General features: G+C 42.7%; 1 protein-coding gene across 10 annotated transcripts in view; it reads right to left on the bottom strand.

Moving 5' to 3' along the window:
• FRMD3 (FERM domain containing 3) overlaps positions 1 to 19641 on the bottom strand; it is a 225423-nt gene that overhangs the window by 33882 nt on the left and 171900 nt on the right. For all 10 annotated transcript variants that reach the window (XM_053292931.1, XM_053292929.1, XM_053292932.1 and 7 more), the window contains 2 exons: positions 8671 to 8758; positions 6957 to 7045 (listed from right to left, as the gene is read on the bottom strand). In XM_053292931.1, coding sequence (XP_053148906.1) covers positions 6957 to 7045; positions 8671 to 8758 — 177 coding nt within the window. The remainder of the gene's footprint in view (positions 1 to 6956; positions 7046 to 8670; positions 8759 to 19641) is intronic.

The following is a 19641-nucleotide window of genomic DNA, read 5'->3' as shown; positions in this document are numbered from 1 at the left end:
TCTCTCAGGAAAAAGTAAAGTCTGTAGAGATGTGCAAAACGCTTTGAGCTCAATATGTTCTGAGCTTGAAACAGGTTGTTTCGAGTGTTTTGAACTTTAAACAGGGAGATTGTTCAATCCCTTCAGAAAACTTCGGGAAACACAAAAGTGAGGTTCCATGTTGTAGGGGCCTGAAGGCTGATATTGCCGTGAGGTGAACATGACATTGAGAGTCCCAATTGTTTGAGGAGGAGAAGGTGTGAAAGAATGAGATGCATGGGGGCCCTTTCTGGGGATACCCCTTGTCCGGTTAAGCAGGTGGTAAAACATTACCATTTCACTCTGTATGATTTAAGAGTGCAGTCATGTGCACTGTTACACATGTTCTTCATGTGCAGCAGTCATGGCTTGGATGTCTGTTGGCCATGTGGCTGGATCTTCCACGCCATGAGCATAGTATGTGAACGTCCAGATGTAGAATGGTCGCTTAGTTCTGAAATAACATTGAGTTGTGGAGCAGCAGGTGAAGGTAAGTGTTGTGTGAGAAATGTATAAGGTTTGAAAACCAATGAATGCATTGCCACCATGTGGTTGTGAGAATGCAACAGGTCCTGTCCCTCTGTATTTTCTGTAGGACCTGAGGTAGCAATGGTATTGCTGGAAACATGTATAGGAGGCCTTTGCTCCAAGAAAGAGCAAAGGCATCTCCTACAGAATTATGACCTATGACTGCTCTCAAGCAGTATAGAGGACAGTGAGCATCTTCTGCGGTGGCGAAGATTTCCATTTTGGATGTGATCCAGTCAAAGAAAACATCACAGAGGTTGAGGTCCAGCTGCCACTAGTGGGAGAGGTTGTGAGTTCTGCTCAGGTGTACTGTGCTTTCCGTGAATATGGAGGGTGAAGAGGAAGAGGTTTTGGCATATAGCTCAGTCTCAAAACCTCAGGGATAGCTGTAAAAGGGTATGAGACCCAGTCCTACCCTGGCAGTTTATATATGCCTTTGTTGTGGTGTAGTCCATGAGGATTTGGATCCTGGGACCCCAAAGTACCAGGAGGAATGCTCACAGTACCTTGTATATCGCTAGGAGCTCAAGACAGTTTAAATGGTGTGATGCTTCGTGCTCCATTTATCTGGTGGGGACCATAGTGGGCTCCCAAACTCTGAAGTGTTGGTGGTGATGGTTGTGCGAGGTGTGGGTGTTAGTAACTTGTATAAGTGATTAGGTTTATGATGTGGGCCCCCTACATAACCTGTTTCTGAATCAAGCCAGAGGTGTGGAGTCTGTGAAATCAGGGCTGAGTTCAAGGATCAAAATTGTTCAGGAACCAGTGTTGCAATGGCCTCATTCTTAGGGGCTAGAGGAAGTACTGCTGTAGTGGATGCCATGCGTTGTATTGTGTGAGCCATGTGAAAGAGATGATGGCTCACTTTCTGAACTATAAACATGATGCTTTCGATCTGTTCTGAGGGAAGACAAACAGCCCCTCTCTTTGTACTGAAGATAGTGTCCAAGAATTTTATCACTTGAGATGGTATGAGTTGGATTTCGTCCTGTTCACCCAATCTCCATAGAAGCTGTAGAGTGGAACGTATGTAGTCCAGGAGCTCCTGTCTGGTCTTAACAGTCAGTTTCCAGTCACTGAGGTAAGGAAAAACATGCACCCCAGCTTCTTGCAGGTGTGCCATGACAACTGACATGCATTTGGCATGTGTACATGTGGGGCTGCAAAGAGGCTGAATGGCATGACAGTAAACTGGAAGACTTGGTTGCTGATTTGGAAATGCAAGTATTTGCGGTGCTGTGGCCAAATCTTAATGAGGAAGTATGCATCTTCCAGATCTATGGATGCGAGCCACATGCCTTTGTGAAGTAGTGGCAAGACTGAGGAAACAGTCAACATGCGGAATCTCTTGTAGGCAACAAAAGTGTTTATTATTTATTACATTTATATCCCGCTCTTCCTCTAAGGAGCCCAGAGCAGTGTACTACATATTTGAGTTTCTCTTTCACAACAACCCTGTGAAGTAGGTTAGGCTGAGAGAGAAGTGACTGGTCCAGAGTCACCCAGCTAGTTTCATGGCTGAATGGGGATTTGAACTCGGGTCTCCCCGGTCCTAGTCCAGCACTCTAACCACTACACTACGCTGGCTCTCTTTGTTGAGTGTTGAGGTCATGGAGGTCCATAATGGCTCGGAGGTTACCATCCCTTTTGGGGATAGTAAAATATAGGGAAATATAATATATATTTATATATAATATATATTTATATATATTTATATATTTATATATAATTTATATATTTATAATTTATATATATAATATAAAATCCTGTCTGGATGTTGCCCTTGACCGGCTCTATGGCACCCATGGCTAGTAAAGATTGGACCTCTTCCCACAAGGCGATGTTTGGGCAGGTGGTGCACATCCCAGAATCTGGAGGAAGCAGTTTGAATTTTATTGCATAGCCAATATGGATAATTGTCAACACCCACTGGTCTATGTTCTCCCATGCTTCCAGGTGGGGGTGCAATCAAGTTCCTTTATTTATTTGATTGATTGATTGATTGATTGATTGATTTGTATACTGCCCTTCCAAAATGGCTCAGGGCGGTTTACAATTAAAACAAACCACTAAAACAATAAAGAGCTAAAACAAATTAAAAACAATATAACAATTAACAATTTGAAAACATTGTAAAACAACTAATAAACAATTACAATGATTAAAAGTCCCAAAATCGGGTTAGAATATTAAAACAGATTTTTTTAAAAAATGATGATGGTAGTCAGGGTCTCCTAGGGTAAGAAGAAGAGGCATTAGGTTTTGCTGGAGGTTTTGCTGGTCGGTGTGGTTGTTTCTTGAACTGAGGTACCTAGAGTGGCAAAAGGACTGGACCTGAAAGGAATAATTTGAGGGCCTAGAAGTTGTGGCCCATGGAGTTTGTGGGCCTTTGTAAGGTTTATTATAGGAAGACAATTTAAGGCTCACAACCTTTTCCATTTTGCCCAATTTCTGTACCCTCTCAATGGTTTCATATGCTTTCTCACTGAAAAGCGCTTGTCCATCAAAGGGTATATTTTCTATCCTCATACATGCTCAGATGTGAGTCCATATGAGCATAGCCAGGCATGTCATCAAAGCATGACAAAACTCTCCATGTTGCGTGCTGCACAGTCTGCTGAGTGTCTTGAAGTATGGAGTAGTTGATAATTTTAAATTTTAATTGTAAACCGCCCTGTGTCATTCTGGAAGGGCGGTATAAAAATTGAATAAATAAAATAAAATAAATTGAAGCAAAAGGCCTCTTTTTGCAGTGTGAGGAGTGCTTCCTTGCCATCCTCTGGCAGATGGTCAATATATGGTGCCACTCTTTCCCATAGGAGATGGTTATATCTGCCATACAGGCCTGATAGTTAGCTATTTTTAGCTGCAGTGTGGACACAGAATAAATCTCCAATGAATCCAATTTTCTGCCTTCTTTGTCAACTGGGATAGAGATTGTCCTGTTCCGCATTCCTGATTAGGTGGCTTCCACTACTATGGAATTTGGCATAGGATGTTTCTGAAGAAATTCACACCCTTCAGTCTGAATCCTATAGAAATTTTGTATTTTCTTGGAGGTGGGTGGTAGAGCTGAAGGTTTCTCCCAGCAGTCTTTTGTGATGTCTAGTAATGTGGGGTTCATTGGAAGGGCAACCACCTGTGGCGCATCAGAGTCAATCAGATCAAAAAGCGGTTCTGGGTTGCTTTTGGGGGGCTCTTTCACTTGTAAGCCCAGAGATGTTGCCATCTTATGTATCTGTTCTGAGAACACCTTCAAGTCCTCAGATGGTAATGGTGGTTTGGGGTCTTCAACGTATTCTGATGGGGTATGAATGTATGTATGTATGTATGTATGTATGTATGTATGTATGTATGTATGTAACAACTTTCTATACCTCCCCAAACTCACGTCTATGGGTGGTTTACAATAGACTCTGATTCTTAGACCCCGAAACAACATCTGGAGATGCTGGGTCCTCCTCTGACTCTAAGTCATTTGTTGAGTAATGGGATGACTGTGCACCTATATCCATGTCTGGTTGAGAGGGAGCCTCGTAGTCCTAATGACGCTGCCAGAGGTACCCTTTAAGGTGGGTTCTCAGCTGGGACAGTTGATCAGTCCATGAGCTGGTGGGCTGTGTGCTGGTGGTTGGTACCGCCACAGTGGCCTTGGGGCTTGTTGTATGTGACCCTATATTTGCATGTGCAATCTCCCCCAGGTAGTCTCGGTAGTCACAGGATCGAGGAGAAGGAACACACTTCAACGGAGAGGGCAATTTTCTGTAATCCAGTGATCAGCATCGAGGTGTTCTAGACCAGGAGCTGCTCCTAGATGTGCGGTAGCATGAACCATAAGCATAATCCCTGTAGCAGTTTGAATAGTGTTCCCCTTGGAGGTCATATCTGCATCTATCATGTTGATCCCTGTCGTCAATACTATAGCAGTCACCATAGAAGAAACCATAATTTTCTCTGGAGTACGAAGGGGAGAGTAGGGTCTGTTGTGTTCAGTATTGATCGTAGGATCCCAGCGATTATGCATGGCCAGAGGCTTTTTCTGGGGAGTATTTTAGCTGGTCCCCAAGTTCTGAGCCTTTGCAGTCTGTGGTCCGAGGGGCTGTTGGATCATGACCATGCTGGATCTTGCGGGGTTGGTTGAGACCTCAGAGTCAGTAGCGTCGTGGGTTCCCTGTTCACTAGATAGGTCTGTGTGATGGGACATATATAGGAGCTGGTGAGTGAGTGTGGAGGAGTTACCGTAGTAACCTGGCACAGAAGGTTAAGAGGGGGAGGGATTTAAAATAAAGGCAGTTGAGACTGAGAGAGAAGTGAGAGAATTGGATTTAGTTGCGTGGGAGTAGGAAGTGTTTTGGGCTGAGGGTTGAGAGATTGGTTTGCGTGTTATGAAAAGGATATATTGTTCAGGGGGGTTGTGTGGAATTTGAAGGGTGAAAGTGTGGAGGCTGGAGAACCAGCAGTGTTCTGGGTAGCTCCTAGTGACAGACAAGGAGGTCTGGAAGAATTCACTACATTTACAAACCCAGTTTTAATTACCTCTGTCCCAATTATCTCATCCTATATGTTACATTTTATCCAGATGAAAAGAATCACTCAGAAAGCTGAACAGCTGATGTACCTAGTAACTTGGTAGAGAAGCTTGTGTGCCCTGCTTTGCAGATATCTTTATTCTAATCAGTAAATAATAAACTTATTCTTGTTTTCATTTTATACCTCAAGTTTTTGTTTCATTTTATATCCTGAACATATATGCCTATAGTGCGCTTGTGAGGCTATGCAGCCAAAGGTGTTGATTACCGAGAGCAGGGTAACAAGAATTCATATGGTGGTAGTGAGGGAAAGTAAAAACTTAATGAATTCCCAGAACCTGGAGACTAAACTGTCATAGAACAATAAAAACAAACCACCTTCCTGGAATTGAGGGGGGCATCAGGGACGGACCCTGATAGTCTGTATGAGGATTAAGCTCATTGTCACCAAAGGTTTCTTTGGGATCCTTGGAAGGTTGTACCCCAAAGGCTGCTCCAAGGGCCATTCCATTGGGATTCCTGTGGTTGGGACCAAAGTAGTTAATTTCATTTTTGGAGAGTCCACATCCAACTGAATATTCTTTCTCTTCTTAAGTTTTTTGGCTGGTGCTGACAGTTCTGTGTTCAATAACAAGATCGGCAATACAGTAGGTACAAAAGATCCTGTCAGTGCCGAAGGGGCACGCGGTAGTGCAGTGGGTACTGAGGACCCCGTCGGTCCTCAAGGAGCATGAACAGACTGCATGGAAGCCGTTAATTCCATAGCGATGGTAGGTACTGAGCACACTACGATTCCCAGGCCAGCCCAGTGGGGGTGGCATCTTCCTGGGATGGGAGAAGAAGCAGAGACTCCATTTTTTTAGGCAGGAGGACTGCCTTTTCCCACAAAAGGGCTCTCAATTTGTTTTTTCTATTGCAGTGTGCCTTGAGGGCAAGCTTTTGGCAAGAGTCTGTAACATGGGTTTCTCTCAGGCAAAGAATTCTAGCATGGCACTTGCCACATCTCTTAAAGGTGACTGTTGGCCATGTACCGCCACGGTATGTGCATGGAAGGGAGGAGAGAGGGCGATCAAAATAAAATGCCAAATGGAACAGATAAATTAATTTAAATAGGAGGCAGAATAAACAAGGATAGAGAGGCAGTAAGAGAGATTTGAGAGCAAGAAAGTGAGTAATATCTCACAGAGCCAGTTCTTTGAATGGCAACGAGTCAAAGAGTGCAGCAGACAACAAAGAACTAAGGACAGGAGTGGGAGAGGCGCTTTGCTATATATAGTCCTATGGGGGAGGGGCCCTTTCCCACCTAAATTGAGAGTGAAAAGAGCATGGAAAGTTCCTGAATGGGCCTCCACGCATGCACGGAGCCTATCTGTGTGAAGATACAAGTGACCACTAGAAGAAGAAGCCCATTTCTAAGTCACAATCCCACAAACATTTGGTTGAGGAACAGGATAGGAGGTATGACTGTTAGAGAGATCAAGTTTCAGCATCTCTTTATATATCTATTTATAAAAATAGAACTATATAGATAAATAATTCCTCACTAGCTGTTTCCCTGCTATATAATTCTTGGGCCCCATATTCAGCTAAGCTAAAGTGTAATGGCCAAATACTTTGTTTTAAAAGTATTAAAAGAATCTCTTAAAGGTGACTTTGTTGGCCATGTACCACCACGGTATGTGCATGGAAGGGAGGAGAGGGGGCGATCAAATTTCCAGGGAAATTTCCACTGGAAACTATAATCAGTTTATTGCTTCATTTAGAGCCATTTATGATGAAAAGATAGAGAAACAAATCAGACTTTCCAAGTGGAAGTTTCTGGAAGGGAAAAAAAATCAAATTATATTCTTAATATTAATCATTTTCAGGATCTCAACTCACCATTTTAGCAAATGTATCCTTTTATTTCCCTGGAAAACTACAAAACCTGTGGCTGTAAATCCTAAAAATGTTGTGGTCCCTGTTGAATCCTTGAAAGGAAAAAAAAAGAGAATAAATTAGATACATTTGGAGAAAAAAACTGAAATACTGTATACAGAAAGTTCCTTATTTAACAACATATATCTCCTATTTAAGGCACATTGTGTGAATTTGTGGTTACGTTGCTATTTCAGGTGTTCAATAAAATAATAGCTAAAAGGTCCCTTAATGTTTTGAAGTATTATCACATGACCTTTTTGCTTGGGACATTTAGGTTTTTTGTTGAAATCAGAGCAAAGATATATCCTTTTATCATGGCGGGGTGACAATTGTGAGATACTGAATACTCTTAACAGTGGGGTTATACTGTTTTGCAAAAATAATGGAGTAATTGTTCTCCTCCCTTCAAATGAGATGCAGCACTAATAACACTAATCAGCACCATCTGTTCCATCCATGATCTGCTTAGGAACCTGTTTTAGAGCAATTTCTTCATATTTCCCATGTATTTCCCTGAACTTTGGTCCAAACTGAGATACTCCCATGAAACTCTCAGCCATCAGCGAGCTGCTTTTCTGTTATGCATCCACATGTGACCTGAGTTGCTTTGGGCTGAGATAATTTGTGCCTAATCTTAGCGCACAATGTTGATATGGATTTCCAGCTTCTAGATGAAAACCAGGTCTTTTCACTTAGGCCTATTAAATGTAATAGGCCACAGATAAAGCGCCCTTGAACCCTTGAGTCTGTTTTCATCCCTGAGGGTTCTTAAACCAGCTTCCTTCTGGCTGGAAAGCCTAGCTGGGAAAACAAACTTTTCAAATAATCAAGAGGGCATTTGCAGGAACTGAAGGGGGCAAGCACACCTGCCTCCTCCTGATTCCCTTTGTAAATGTCCCTCATAGCCCCTGAATTGGCATTACGAGGAAGACTTCTATTTTGACTCTTAGGATGCAACTTGGAATGCCAAACAACTGACAGAAATATAAACAGCATTAACAAAGGAAATTCCGTCTGGCGCTATTTAATTATTGTGGCATCCGCAGCCCACTTAAACTAGCATCCTAGTACTTGAACTGACTTAATACCACTGGAACTGATAGAATCAAATGGGATTAAGTTTAAGTGTGTCCATTTCTGATGTCAATCTCAGTTTATTACAATCTTTTTGTTGCCTAGGACCAATTATAAATCTTTTATTGCCTAATCAGGAGTTGCCTAATATATAGATTTTCTCACAAAGGTTTTATTTTATTTATTAAATATACATCCACATTTCTGCCCACTATAAAGCAACTTATAGTCATAATAAAATATATAAAATTACGCAGATGCTTAATTGTCATGTATAAACCTTGATACACATACAAATACAAACACTGCATAATGGGAAAAGAGCATGTTTGACATGCAGAATATGTGGCTATTTACTATTGGAATGATCTAGCTCTCTGATGTATACTTCCCTTCTCCCTTTCCCCGCATGTGCAGTTCTGCATCCAGAAATTTTCTGCAATTGCCCCTACCCCAACTGACAGTCCTGCATGCACAGAGTTGCACCCATGGGAGGCCTGTGGGTGGCAAAGGAGATGTATAGGGGACTGGATCACATCTTAAATATAGAGAATACAACTTGCTGTTCATTGTTTTTAAAAATATTATTATTATTATTTACCTTGCAAGGATGAGGATCAACACCATAGGTTTCTAAAGAATGTGCTTTCAATAATAAATTAAATTCAGCTACAGCTGGACTCTGACCCCTAAATGTCACACAAAGAAAAACAGTGTGAGAAAAATATGAACAGTTTATGTCAATAATATTTGTCATGAGAGGGGGAAATAGGAGAGCTTTCATATGATTCTGTTGCTACTCTGCCATAGCGCCTAATCCTTTTGGATTAAGCCTGGATGCTTTTGACATATTCTTAGGACTCCAGTGAGCTGTGCAGTTAATCAGGGGCTATTAAGTATCCTTCAAATATTTGCTATCTTTTGGTGGACTCAGAGCAGTTAGGGCTTAATAAGAAATAAGCTGCAGTGTTTGTTTCCCATGGTCTACTTCCTAAATTAATTTAAAAGAACTGCCAAGATTAAGACACATTCCTTTCAGCTCTAGAAATAACTAAGGAAATCAACAAGGAACTTTTAGTTGTTGCTACTGCCTCTCCAAAAACAGATTGGAATCTATCAGCATTCTTATTATGATGCACTCCACATGTATATATTAGGAACTCATGAACATTCAACAGATAGTAGGCCATGACATGCAAATCTTCTGATCTGACTTGCTATCCAAAAGGATCTCATTGTCAATGGTATCAAAAGCCACGGAGCAGTCCAGCAGATAACAACTCCTGTACAGTTCCTGGCACAGATAATCTATCAGGGCAACCAAGGCTTTCAGTTACAAAACTGGAACAGAAGCCAAACATAAATGGGTCAAGATAATTAGTCATTCGGGAAATCTTGAAGTTGGGCTGCTACCAGACACTTGAGCAGCTTGCCCAGCTGAATATTGGACACTGGTCAGCAATTATCCAGCATGCTGAGATCCAGAGAGGACTTTTTAGCAGAGTTCTAACTACTTCCATTTTTACACTGGACAGTAAAACTCCCTCATTTAGGGAGGCATTCATCCTCGCTCCATCCACTCGTCCTGTCCTCTTCTAACTTCCTTAACCAGCCAAGATGGGCAAGAGTCAAACAAATAGGTGGACAGCTTCATACTTCCAAGAATCCTGTTGATATCACCAGACAACACAAGCTGAAAATAATATATAACAAGCAGGACAAGCAGGTGTCACTTTGAACCATCAATTGGTTCAATGTGAAGTCCAAGTTGGAATGGATATAAGCAACTATATCTGCAAAGTGCCTCTCAATTTGGTCACAGAAGTCAGAGTAATATATCCTTCAACCCTTTTTGTAGGCCCTAATCTAAAAGGCCCCTGATCACAGAAAAGCTCTCCTGGCTACCTCTATGCAAACACAGTGTGGTGGGAAACTACACTTATTTTGCTTCCATCATCTGCATGGAATAGGCCCTAAAAAGGGTTCTAGCCTTTGCTCAGTTGTATTAATCACTTCAGCCCAATCACTTCATCACAATATAGTGGAAATGTAGGAGCAATTGTGTCAATGCGCCACATCATTTCTCCATTTTAGAGGTCACTGGAGCGTCAGCATGACTATGTACCATGGCATCAGGAAAATCCACCAGAGAACTTAGGAATTCATCCATATCCAAGCCTCTTATGGAAGACCATTTTAATAGATTTCTCCATCTCTTGTATAAGTACCCCTTAGCGTCCCATAAAGTCTACACAGGAGGTGCTGGCACTCTTCCACTTAGAAATACTGCCTGAGACAATGTGGCAGTATAGTGGCAATGTGTAGTGCTGAGACTCAGCACTACATACACTAGTATACAGTCAGTGGAAAAGGGGGGCAAGGGCGAAGGAAGTCCATTCCTGTGCAGATTCTTCTACAGATGCATTGGGAAAGCGAATAATTATTTAAGCCAACAAGGACCAATAGTTCTTAAAATATTATAATATAGGCCTTGTAGACATGGAGTACTTCCAATTCCAATGCATTTATCAAATTCTATGAACTATAAATATAACATAGTGGAGTATCTAAATAAGAACACTGTTCAAAACCATTTTTCTGCAACAACAAAGGCTGCAATCACACTGTTTTTGTACTTTTCCCTGAACAGCACATACAGCCTTCCACCATGAGGTGTTTTAAAAATGGTTTTTAACACTCCCCTGGATGTAAATACAACCTGCAGTGGTGCATGGAGAAGGAGTATATGCAAAAGAGGAAAGCCTCTTGAATGTTCACAGCCCCTTGCATAGAATAGCTCACTGGACAGCAGCCATAGGGTGAAAGGGCACATACCATCAAAGCTAACTGAAAGAAGAGTTAATCTTAGTTGGTACTCCTGGAAATAATAATCACCTTCCTCACAGAACTAATGGAAGGTGGAATCAAATAATTGATGTAATGCTTGTGGCATAGTAAAGGGGCAAAGAAGAAATGGTAAAAAGAAAGAAAGAACAGTAGCAATAATAGCATTTCCTTTCAGAAAGATAATGCTTCATATCTGAAGAACAGGGGAGGTGGTATATACACTTGTGGTTATTGTAGTCAAGGGTGCTAGAAATAGAAATATTACTTTTTTTTTTTAAGTTAACATTTCTCCCTGTCATATAGCCCTTCAGAAGCTAGGAACCTGGAAACTGGATTTTGCTCTACAGGGGAAAAGATACCACTCCCAGTATAGTTTTTGGAAGAGCAAAAAGCAACTTAAAGTGCTGAGAAGTCCTTTCCCACTGTTCTTCTACTGAAATTCATAGCTTTGGAGGGAGAAAGAGAAAGAGAAAGGGGGGGAGAGAGTGTGTGTGTTTAAATTATCACAAGCTGACAATCCTTGGTAAAAATCTTGGCTTGTCTTGGTAAAAATCTTAGGAGAGCTGGTCTTGCAGTAGCAAGCATGACTTATCCCATTAGCTAAGCAGGGTCTGCCCTGGTTGCATTTGAATGGGAGACCACATGTGAGCACTGTAAGATATTCCCCTCAGGCGAAGGAGCTGTTCTGGGAAAAGCAGAAGGTTTCAAGCTCCCTCCCTGGCTTCTCCAAGACAGGGCTGAGAGAGATTCCTGCCTGCAACCTTGGAGAGGTTAGATAGACCAATGGTCTGACTCAGTATATGGCAGCTTCCTATGTACTGTTTTTCTTTTTTAGCCTACTTTCCAGTAGGCTTATGAGGTCATCTGGCATTCTGTGTGTGTGTCCGTGTGTCCATCCGTGTGCCCCCCCCCCGATCAACTTAGCAATGTCTGGACCAATATGAACCAAATCAGGCACAGTTATAGGGATACATAGGGATACCTCAATGGCGTAGTTTGTGTGATAATGTCATCCACTCTGATCCAAGATGGCGGACGCATACACTTTTGAGGCGCAAGTGGGCTAACTTGTGAATCGCCTAACCTATTTGAACCAAATTTGCTACAGCTGTAGCAATACATAGGGATACCAAATGGTGTGGTGTGTGATGATGTCATCCACTCCAATTCAAGATGGTGGCCGCATGAACATCTGAGGCATACTTAAGCTAATTTGTGAACTGTCTAACCAAATTAGGTACAGTTGCAGTGAGTGACACATAGGGACACCTCAACAGCATAGCTTGTGTTGATGTCATCCACCCTGATCCAAGATGGCGGACACGTAAACTTTTGAGGCGCCAGTGGGCTAACTTGTGAACTACCTGATTTGAAACAAATTTGCTACAGCTGTAGAGACACACAGGGACACCTCAGTGGCATAGTTTGTGATGATGCCATCCAAATTGATTCAAGATGGTGAATGCATAAACTTTTGAGGCACAAGTGGACTAACTTGTGAACCGCTTTACCGATTTGAACCAAATTTGCTGTAGCCGTAGGGACACATAGGGACATCTCAATGACAATGATTGTAATGATGTCATCCACCCCAGTTCAAGATGGTGGGCACGTAAACATCTGAGGTGCAAGTGTACTAACTTGTGGACAGTCTAACCAGTTTGAACCAAATTTGCTACAGCTGAATGGACACATAGACATGCCCCAATGGTGTAGTTTGTGATGGCGGATGCATAAACATTTGAGGCGCAAGTGGGCTAACTTGTGAACCGCTTAACCGATCTGAATCAAATTTGGAACAGCTGTAGTGAGTGACACACAGGGACACCTCAATGGTGCAGTTTGTAATGATGGCATCCACCCCAATCCAAGATGGCAGACACTTGAACATTTGAGGCACAAGAGATCTAACTTGTGGACCTCAATTTGCACCAAATTTAGTTCAGATGTAGAGATAGTTTAAAAAGGAAAGTAGGCTGATTAATTCTTACTAGGACAACTTGTTTCATTTTTCAAGAATATCTTGCATATCTTCAAATAAAGACATATTCATCTAACAAAATATTTCACAACTAAATGCAAAGAATAACTAGCATTGTTATAGTTATGCAAAGACAATGACTGGCATCTTGACTAATGAGGTGAAGAGACAGTGGGAGGCTGCAGCCTTCCATCCAGAGGCTTTTCCATTACCGACAGCCTACAGACACATGGTAGGGAGGGATTTTAACTGATCTTTCCTGCCTCCTGAAGTGTCCTGAGTTTCCCAGAAATATGTCCCTGAAGATTGCAGTAATCAGAGACATATTTTTGGAAAGCACAGAACACTTCTGGAAACAAGCCAGCATGGTGTAGTGGTTAGAGTGCTAGTCTAGGAGCAGGGAGACCCGAGTTCAAATCTCCATTCAGCCATAAAACTAGCTGGGTGACTCTGGGCCAGTCACTTCTCTCTCAGCCTGACCTACTTCACAGGGTTGTTGTGAAAGAGAAAGTCAAGTGTGTAGTACACCGCTCTGGGCTCCTTGGAGGAAGAGCGGGATATAAATGTAATCATCATCATCACTCCCACCCTCCTCATCTGTGCATGCTGCAACAGTGGGAAAGCATCCAGCTGTGTTAAGAGCAGCCTCCTACAGCATCTCCATTTTTTCATCAGAATGGCAGCCAATGGAATCAAGCCTTGGTGAAATATCTGGCCTTTTCCAGAAATATTATAGTTCTATAATGTATTATCACACAACTGGACACATGGTGTAAATTAGGGCTGCACAATTTCTGCCTTCCTGCAGCTGTTGGACTACAACTCTCATTATCCCTATTTGTCATTGTGGCTGGGGATGATGGGAGTTGTAGTCCAGCAACAGATGGAGTCCTGAGGTTCTGTGGCCTAGTGTACATTCCATTAATCCTAGGCTCAGAGTCTTTTCTAGAAAACAAGTTAAATGTTTGTTTTCCTTTCCTGAAGCAATACTCTGGCACAAATTGCTGTAGGGTTATCAAGGATTGCAGAAGTCCTCCCAAACACATGCTGCAGTGATATCCCTCTGTCTCCAGGAGGCAATGAGCTAAGCACATCCTTTTCTTTTTTCAGAATTGAACAGTGCTAATAGGATTAGATCATGACAGGGTAGCTGGTGTTTTCTGTGCATCGTGCACCCCACCACGTACAGTGGGACATCCAAAGAGGCTTTCCAAAGAGGCCAATCACCAGAGATGTAGCAACCACTGAGCAAAGGGGGACAATTGTCCCCATGCCCCAAGGGTCTGGGGCCTCCCAAGGCTCCCCCTCACCCTCAGCCAGGATGCCCCCATGCTGGCTGGTAAGGGATGGACTCTTCCCCCCCCCTCCATCGCACCCATGCATTGGCCCCTCCTCTGCATCTGACATCAGATGCAAGAGGCAGGGCCAGTGCCAAGAACAGGGCTGTCGCAGCCCTGACAGAGTTTCATTTCCCCTGCCAGCAGTTGGTGGAATCGCTGAAAGGGAGCTGGAAAGGAAAGGAGCTCCTTTTCAGCAATTCCACCAACTACTGAAAGAGGAAATGAAACTCTGCTGGGGCTGTGAAAGTCCCTTTCTTGGCACTGGCCCCACCCCTTGCATCTGATATCAGATGCAGGGATGTGACGTGGGGTGTGTATTTGCTTCGTGCACATTAAGGAACACCCGGTGTGGGGAGTGGGAGACTTTGTCCCCCAGCCCCTGCCAAGCTCCCAATGCCCCTGTCAATGACTATTTTTCCATGGGGTGATGTCAGTACTCATGTCAGAAGTCACATTCAGAAACAGTAACTATAGCTTAGCTTGATTGTGTCAGATTGGAAGTAGTTTCTTCAAAAGATGCACCAGAGACATTTCTGTCTTTGAAACTCATTCTTCAATGAACTTCCTGAGTTACATTGCCTAGTGCCACCAGACAGGTAGCTAAATTTTGCAGTGCAGCCCTCCGTTTGCGGAAGAACTTAATAATGGGAAAATAGGCGATGGATTTAAGGCCAGAGCAACTTGTAGCCATAATGTGGCTAGCTGCAGGTGGGCATGCAGGTACTGGTATCACCTGTATATCAGCTGTAAATCTAATGACAATATTTTCCAGAGTTCCTGATTTGTTTAACCCCCCTCAGATTTAGGAGTCAAGAAGGCAACTGGTTGAGTTTTGATTTGTGTGTAATAGCCTCACAAGTAGGAAATTCTGCGGCCTCCTTTATCTCCATTTATATTAGTAGTATTTTCAGTACCTTGATCTATGCTGAGGAGGACTTTTTAAAATTTATTTGGTGTTAATGTTTGCAAGAGAAGTTTGATTGTCTTCTCTTTTACATTTGTTTTAACCTCATGCTGGTCGCTGACCGAAATAAAGAGATTGATTGATTTACATTGCCTTGCACAACTATTCAATTGTTTGGGAAGGACCCATAGCAGTGGTGGCCCATCAATAAGGTCAGGAGGGGCTGAGCCCCTCCTCCACCAAAAAAAGAAAAGGAAAAGGAAACACCCTGTGAGTTTTTTTAAAAGTGTCCAGACAACTAGGGGAGAAAAGAGGCAGCCGATCTGCTGTGACACAGGGAACTTCCTACTTCCTCCTCCCAGTTGCTGCAGCTTCTTCCCTCTCTCTGCTACTGGAGGAAATACTCTGCTAATCAAGGCTATTCTCTCACCTCATTGCTTTGAGTGCCCTGCATCACTGCCTCCCCAGATTAGAGATAAAAGGGTAAAAGAGACGCGTGTGCCTCTTGTCTCTTTCCCCCTTTTATGTCGAATCTGGGGAGGTGGTGATGCGGGGCGCTCAAAGCAAAGAAGTAGGAAATTCCCAGCGTCAGAGCGGATTGGCCATCCCTTTTCTCCCCGGGCAGGCTGGACACTGTAAGTTTGCTTTTACCAGCCATGAGCTGTTGCCTTTCCTTTTGGGGAGGTGTGGGAGGGGTGCTGGCTGCTGCTGGATTTGACTGGCTCAAATCACTCAGTGGCTGTTACCCATTAGTAGATCCATTGGAAATAATGGGCTTACTCATGTGCAACATTCACTGCATGGCTTTTGCAACTAGCATCCTTGCTCCCCCAGTTCCAGACGGGAGCAGTCGCCACTGGCCAATAGCTCAGTGGTAGAGCACCTCCTTTGCATACAGAAGGCTCAAGGTTCAACCTCATAAGAACAGCCCTGCTGGATCAGGTCCTATGCCTATCTAGTCCAGTATCCTATTTCACACAGTGGCCCACCAGATGCTTCTGGGAAGCCCACAGGCAAGAGGTGAGGGCATGCCCTCTCTCTTGCTGTTGCTCCTCTGCAACTGGTATTGAGAGGCATCTTATTTAATTATTTATCATATTTTATACCACCTGATATGTAAATCTTGCCTCTGAGGCTGGCCTATATCCCTCAGACTAGTAGCCATTGATAGACCTGTCCTCCATGAATTTATCTCAGCCCTTCTTCAAGCCATCCAAGCTAGGGCCTCACCACATCCCATGGCAGAGAATTCCATAGATTAATTATGTGCTGTGTGAAAAAATTCCTCCTTTTGCAGGTTGCAAATTTCCTGGCCTTCAGTTTCATGGGAAGAGCCCTGGTTCTAGTGTTGTGGGTGGAGGGAGAAAATTTTCTCTCTGTCCACTCTCTCTGCTCCATGCATGATTTTATACACCACGATTATGTCTCCCCACAGTCGCTTCTTTTCCAAACTAAAAAGCCCCAGATGCCGTAGCCTTGCCTCATAAGAATCTCCAGTTCTTTAAAAAAATCTTGAATAGTCGGGCTAGCCACTGCCAGTCCTGAGCTAGATGGACTGATGGTCTGAATCCATATGAGGCACCTTCCTATGTTCTTATGTACATTTTAAATACTACATTTTGAAAAGGTGAGATAATGGCAGATGAATGGAATTGGTGCTATGAAATTGTATTTTTTAAAAAACTGTAAAGTGTTCCACCTCTGGAAATGGAATGAGCTAAAAAGCCAAGAAAATCAATATAAAATAATTATCAATATATAGTTAGTACTTCAAAAATCATGTCAAATGTTCATCTCATAAAGAAGAAAAAGGAGCTAGGAGGTAATAAAGCAAGACTAATTTAATTTCTTTTTTAACAGGATTTTTCTCTCTCCAGCTTTTAAAGGATAGTATCTTTTCTTGAACAAAATACAAATCAACCTTTGAGCAAGGGAGACTCACAATGCAGAGAAAACAGTCAAGAAGCAAATCTGCAAATACCACTGAGCTAGGTATCTAAAGAAGTATGAAATCCAATTCAAGAGAGAATAGACTTTCAAATGCAGTTAAAGAGGCAGCAGAATGGGGGCAGGGGGGTGAATCTGGATAGTAGCAAGACTGCAGTTTTGTCATGCTAGGTAAAAATGATAATAATTGTAGTGATCTAATAGTTTTTTGTCATAGCCCAGTAGTTCTAGGAGCTGTATTGCAGAGACTCTGATTTATAGGATTAGCTATGCAGGTCCCACTCCCAGTGTGAGAAAACCTACATGTCCCGCAGTGTAACGTGGATGGTGTCAGACCCACCCTGTGCCACTGTGAGAATCTAACACATGCGGCAATTCTGCTGCACAAGATGGCAGTACTGGTACTGTGGACTCTCGCATGATCACTTCCCTTATTCGCAATGGAAGGAGCATGGAATTACAGTTCTTCTTTATTCCAAGGAATTTTAAGTTAATAGCGCCATTCAGACATTTTTTTTAAAATGCTACACTCACGGTTACAGCACCAAAAAAGGTAGGAAGCCCCTCCCCAGTGCTGTCAGTCACCCTCCCTCTAGCCACTCACAGTTCCAGTGGTGTTTGTGTGAAAATGGAAGCGCTGTGAGTGTGATAGCCGGCACTACTGAGATCAGCAAACTCGATTGCTCCAGGCTGCTGATCATGGAAATGCCAGCCATCATGATTACACTGCTTCCTTTTTCACAAAAACACTATTGGAACTGTGAGCAGCTAGAAAGAGGGGGTGAGTGACAGTGCCAGGATGAGACATCATACCCACTTTTCGCACTGTAACCACAAGCATGGCATTTAAAAAAAATGTCTGAATGGGGTTAATGTGTCCTCTTGTGCTGGCACAAGGAGCTAAACCCAGATCAATAATTCATTCAGCAGAAGCCATGGAGCTTGCAGCAAAACAGCACTATTTTATCTGCAGCACAGATATGCCATGCTACCATACTACAGTGCAGGAGCGTAACTATGATAGAGCAAGGGGAGACAGTTGTCTGGGAGCCCACTGCCTTGGGGGGCCCCCAGAGGCAAATCACATGACTGACTCCCCCAGCTGTGCATCCGCCTGGGATTCCTTCCGTTGTATTCATCCTCTGAAATTGATGTGAGTGTTTAAGACCTGGAGCTAGCAGAACAGCATGTCTTTCTCTAGTACCATTAAATGACTTGCATCGTCCACAATTTACAAAACCTTTTTAAAATGTTCTATTGTGGCACATAGGTGTTTTGTGTGTTTGTGTGTGTGTATGCTTTTTGTTACCACTATTCAGCCTCATTTAAGATTTCTTTACTTCATGAACTGAGCTTCAGGGAGGGGGGCATTTTAAAATCTTGTCTCTGGGCCCACTCCAGCCTTGCTACACCCCTGCTACAGTGGACATTTTGACGACAGGGTGGGCAGATCCCTTAAGATAGCTCTGAAAAGCATCTAAAGGTTGTTTTTAAACTCTAGAAATGAAAATAGATGTCCAGTCTTGCACTCCTGTTTTCTGGTAGTAAAAGGATTTATAGGCAAGGAAAAATATCTTTGCCCCACATGCAAGTGTTAGGACACAGATTCAGTTACTGCAATGTAAACTGCTGTTTGCACTGTGGAAGCAAAAACCAACTCATCTCCCATTTAGAAGTTTGCTGTAAACTGACATTAGGCATATTTGGTTGTTGTTGTTGAGATAATCCATGCAGTGAAGGCTAACATTTACTTACTTACTTACTTATTACACTTTTATAGCACCCCACACTCGTGTCTCTGGGCGGTTCATAAATATTTGCTACAAGGAGGAGTCACAATGCAGAGGCAATCACAAATACCAATGAGAATTATCTTTCAGTCACTAGAAATCCATTCATGTAATGCGAAAAAGGGCAGATCTTTGATTACTTCTCAGCACAGATTATTGTTAAATCGGGCAGTAGTTTAACCTGGATTCAAAATATTTCAACTCTTATCCAATAAAAAGACTTTCTCCTGGGCATACAGGAATGCCTACAGAATTTACTGCAAAAGTTAAGTTTAATATATCATGCTTGCTTATAGCTCCACTGAGGGGTCAGCAGCTGAGCAAGAGTCTTAAGTGTGTCATATTAGTGTGCGAGAGGAAATTCTCAACAGTCTCTGCTGACACGCGATGCTTGGAATCTGGGACAGCTGCTGGTCTCACACATGCATTATAAACAAATGTAGAAGCTGCAAGGATCAAAGCAGAAGAACTGGAATGAAAACTGGCCAACTGGAATTTAGAGGAGTGGCAGCAACAAATCTGGAGTATTCAAATAGCCTGCAGACCAAAACAGTATACTTCAGTTAAACGTCTCTTGCTTGGGATATGAACTTTACAGAGATCTTTTTTTCAAGAGGAATAGGCAGTGTTTCAACAAGCTAAAATTACAGTGGCTCAAATTGTTCAATTTAAAAAGTATCACCTTACAATCTGCACAGCACAGCCACTCCAAAAGAGATTAAAGGCTTAATTTCTCATAGCCCCAAGTTACTTACAAAATGGG

This window comes from Hemicordylus capensis, chromosome 2 (genome assembly GCF_027244095.1).
Source record: "Hemicordylus capensis ecotype Gifberg chromosome 2, rHemCap1.1.pri, whole genome shotgun sequence".
Taxonomy (NCBI): Eukaryota; Metazoa; Chordata; class Lepidosauria; order Squamata; family Cordylidae; genus Hemicordylus; species Hemicordylus capensis.
This window is presented reverse-complemented; position numbering and strand designations above follow the sequence as displayed.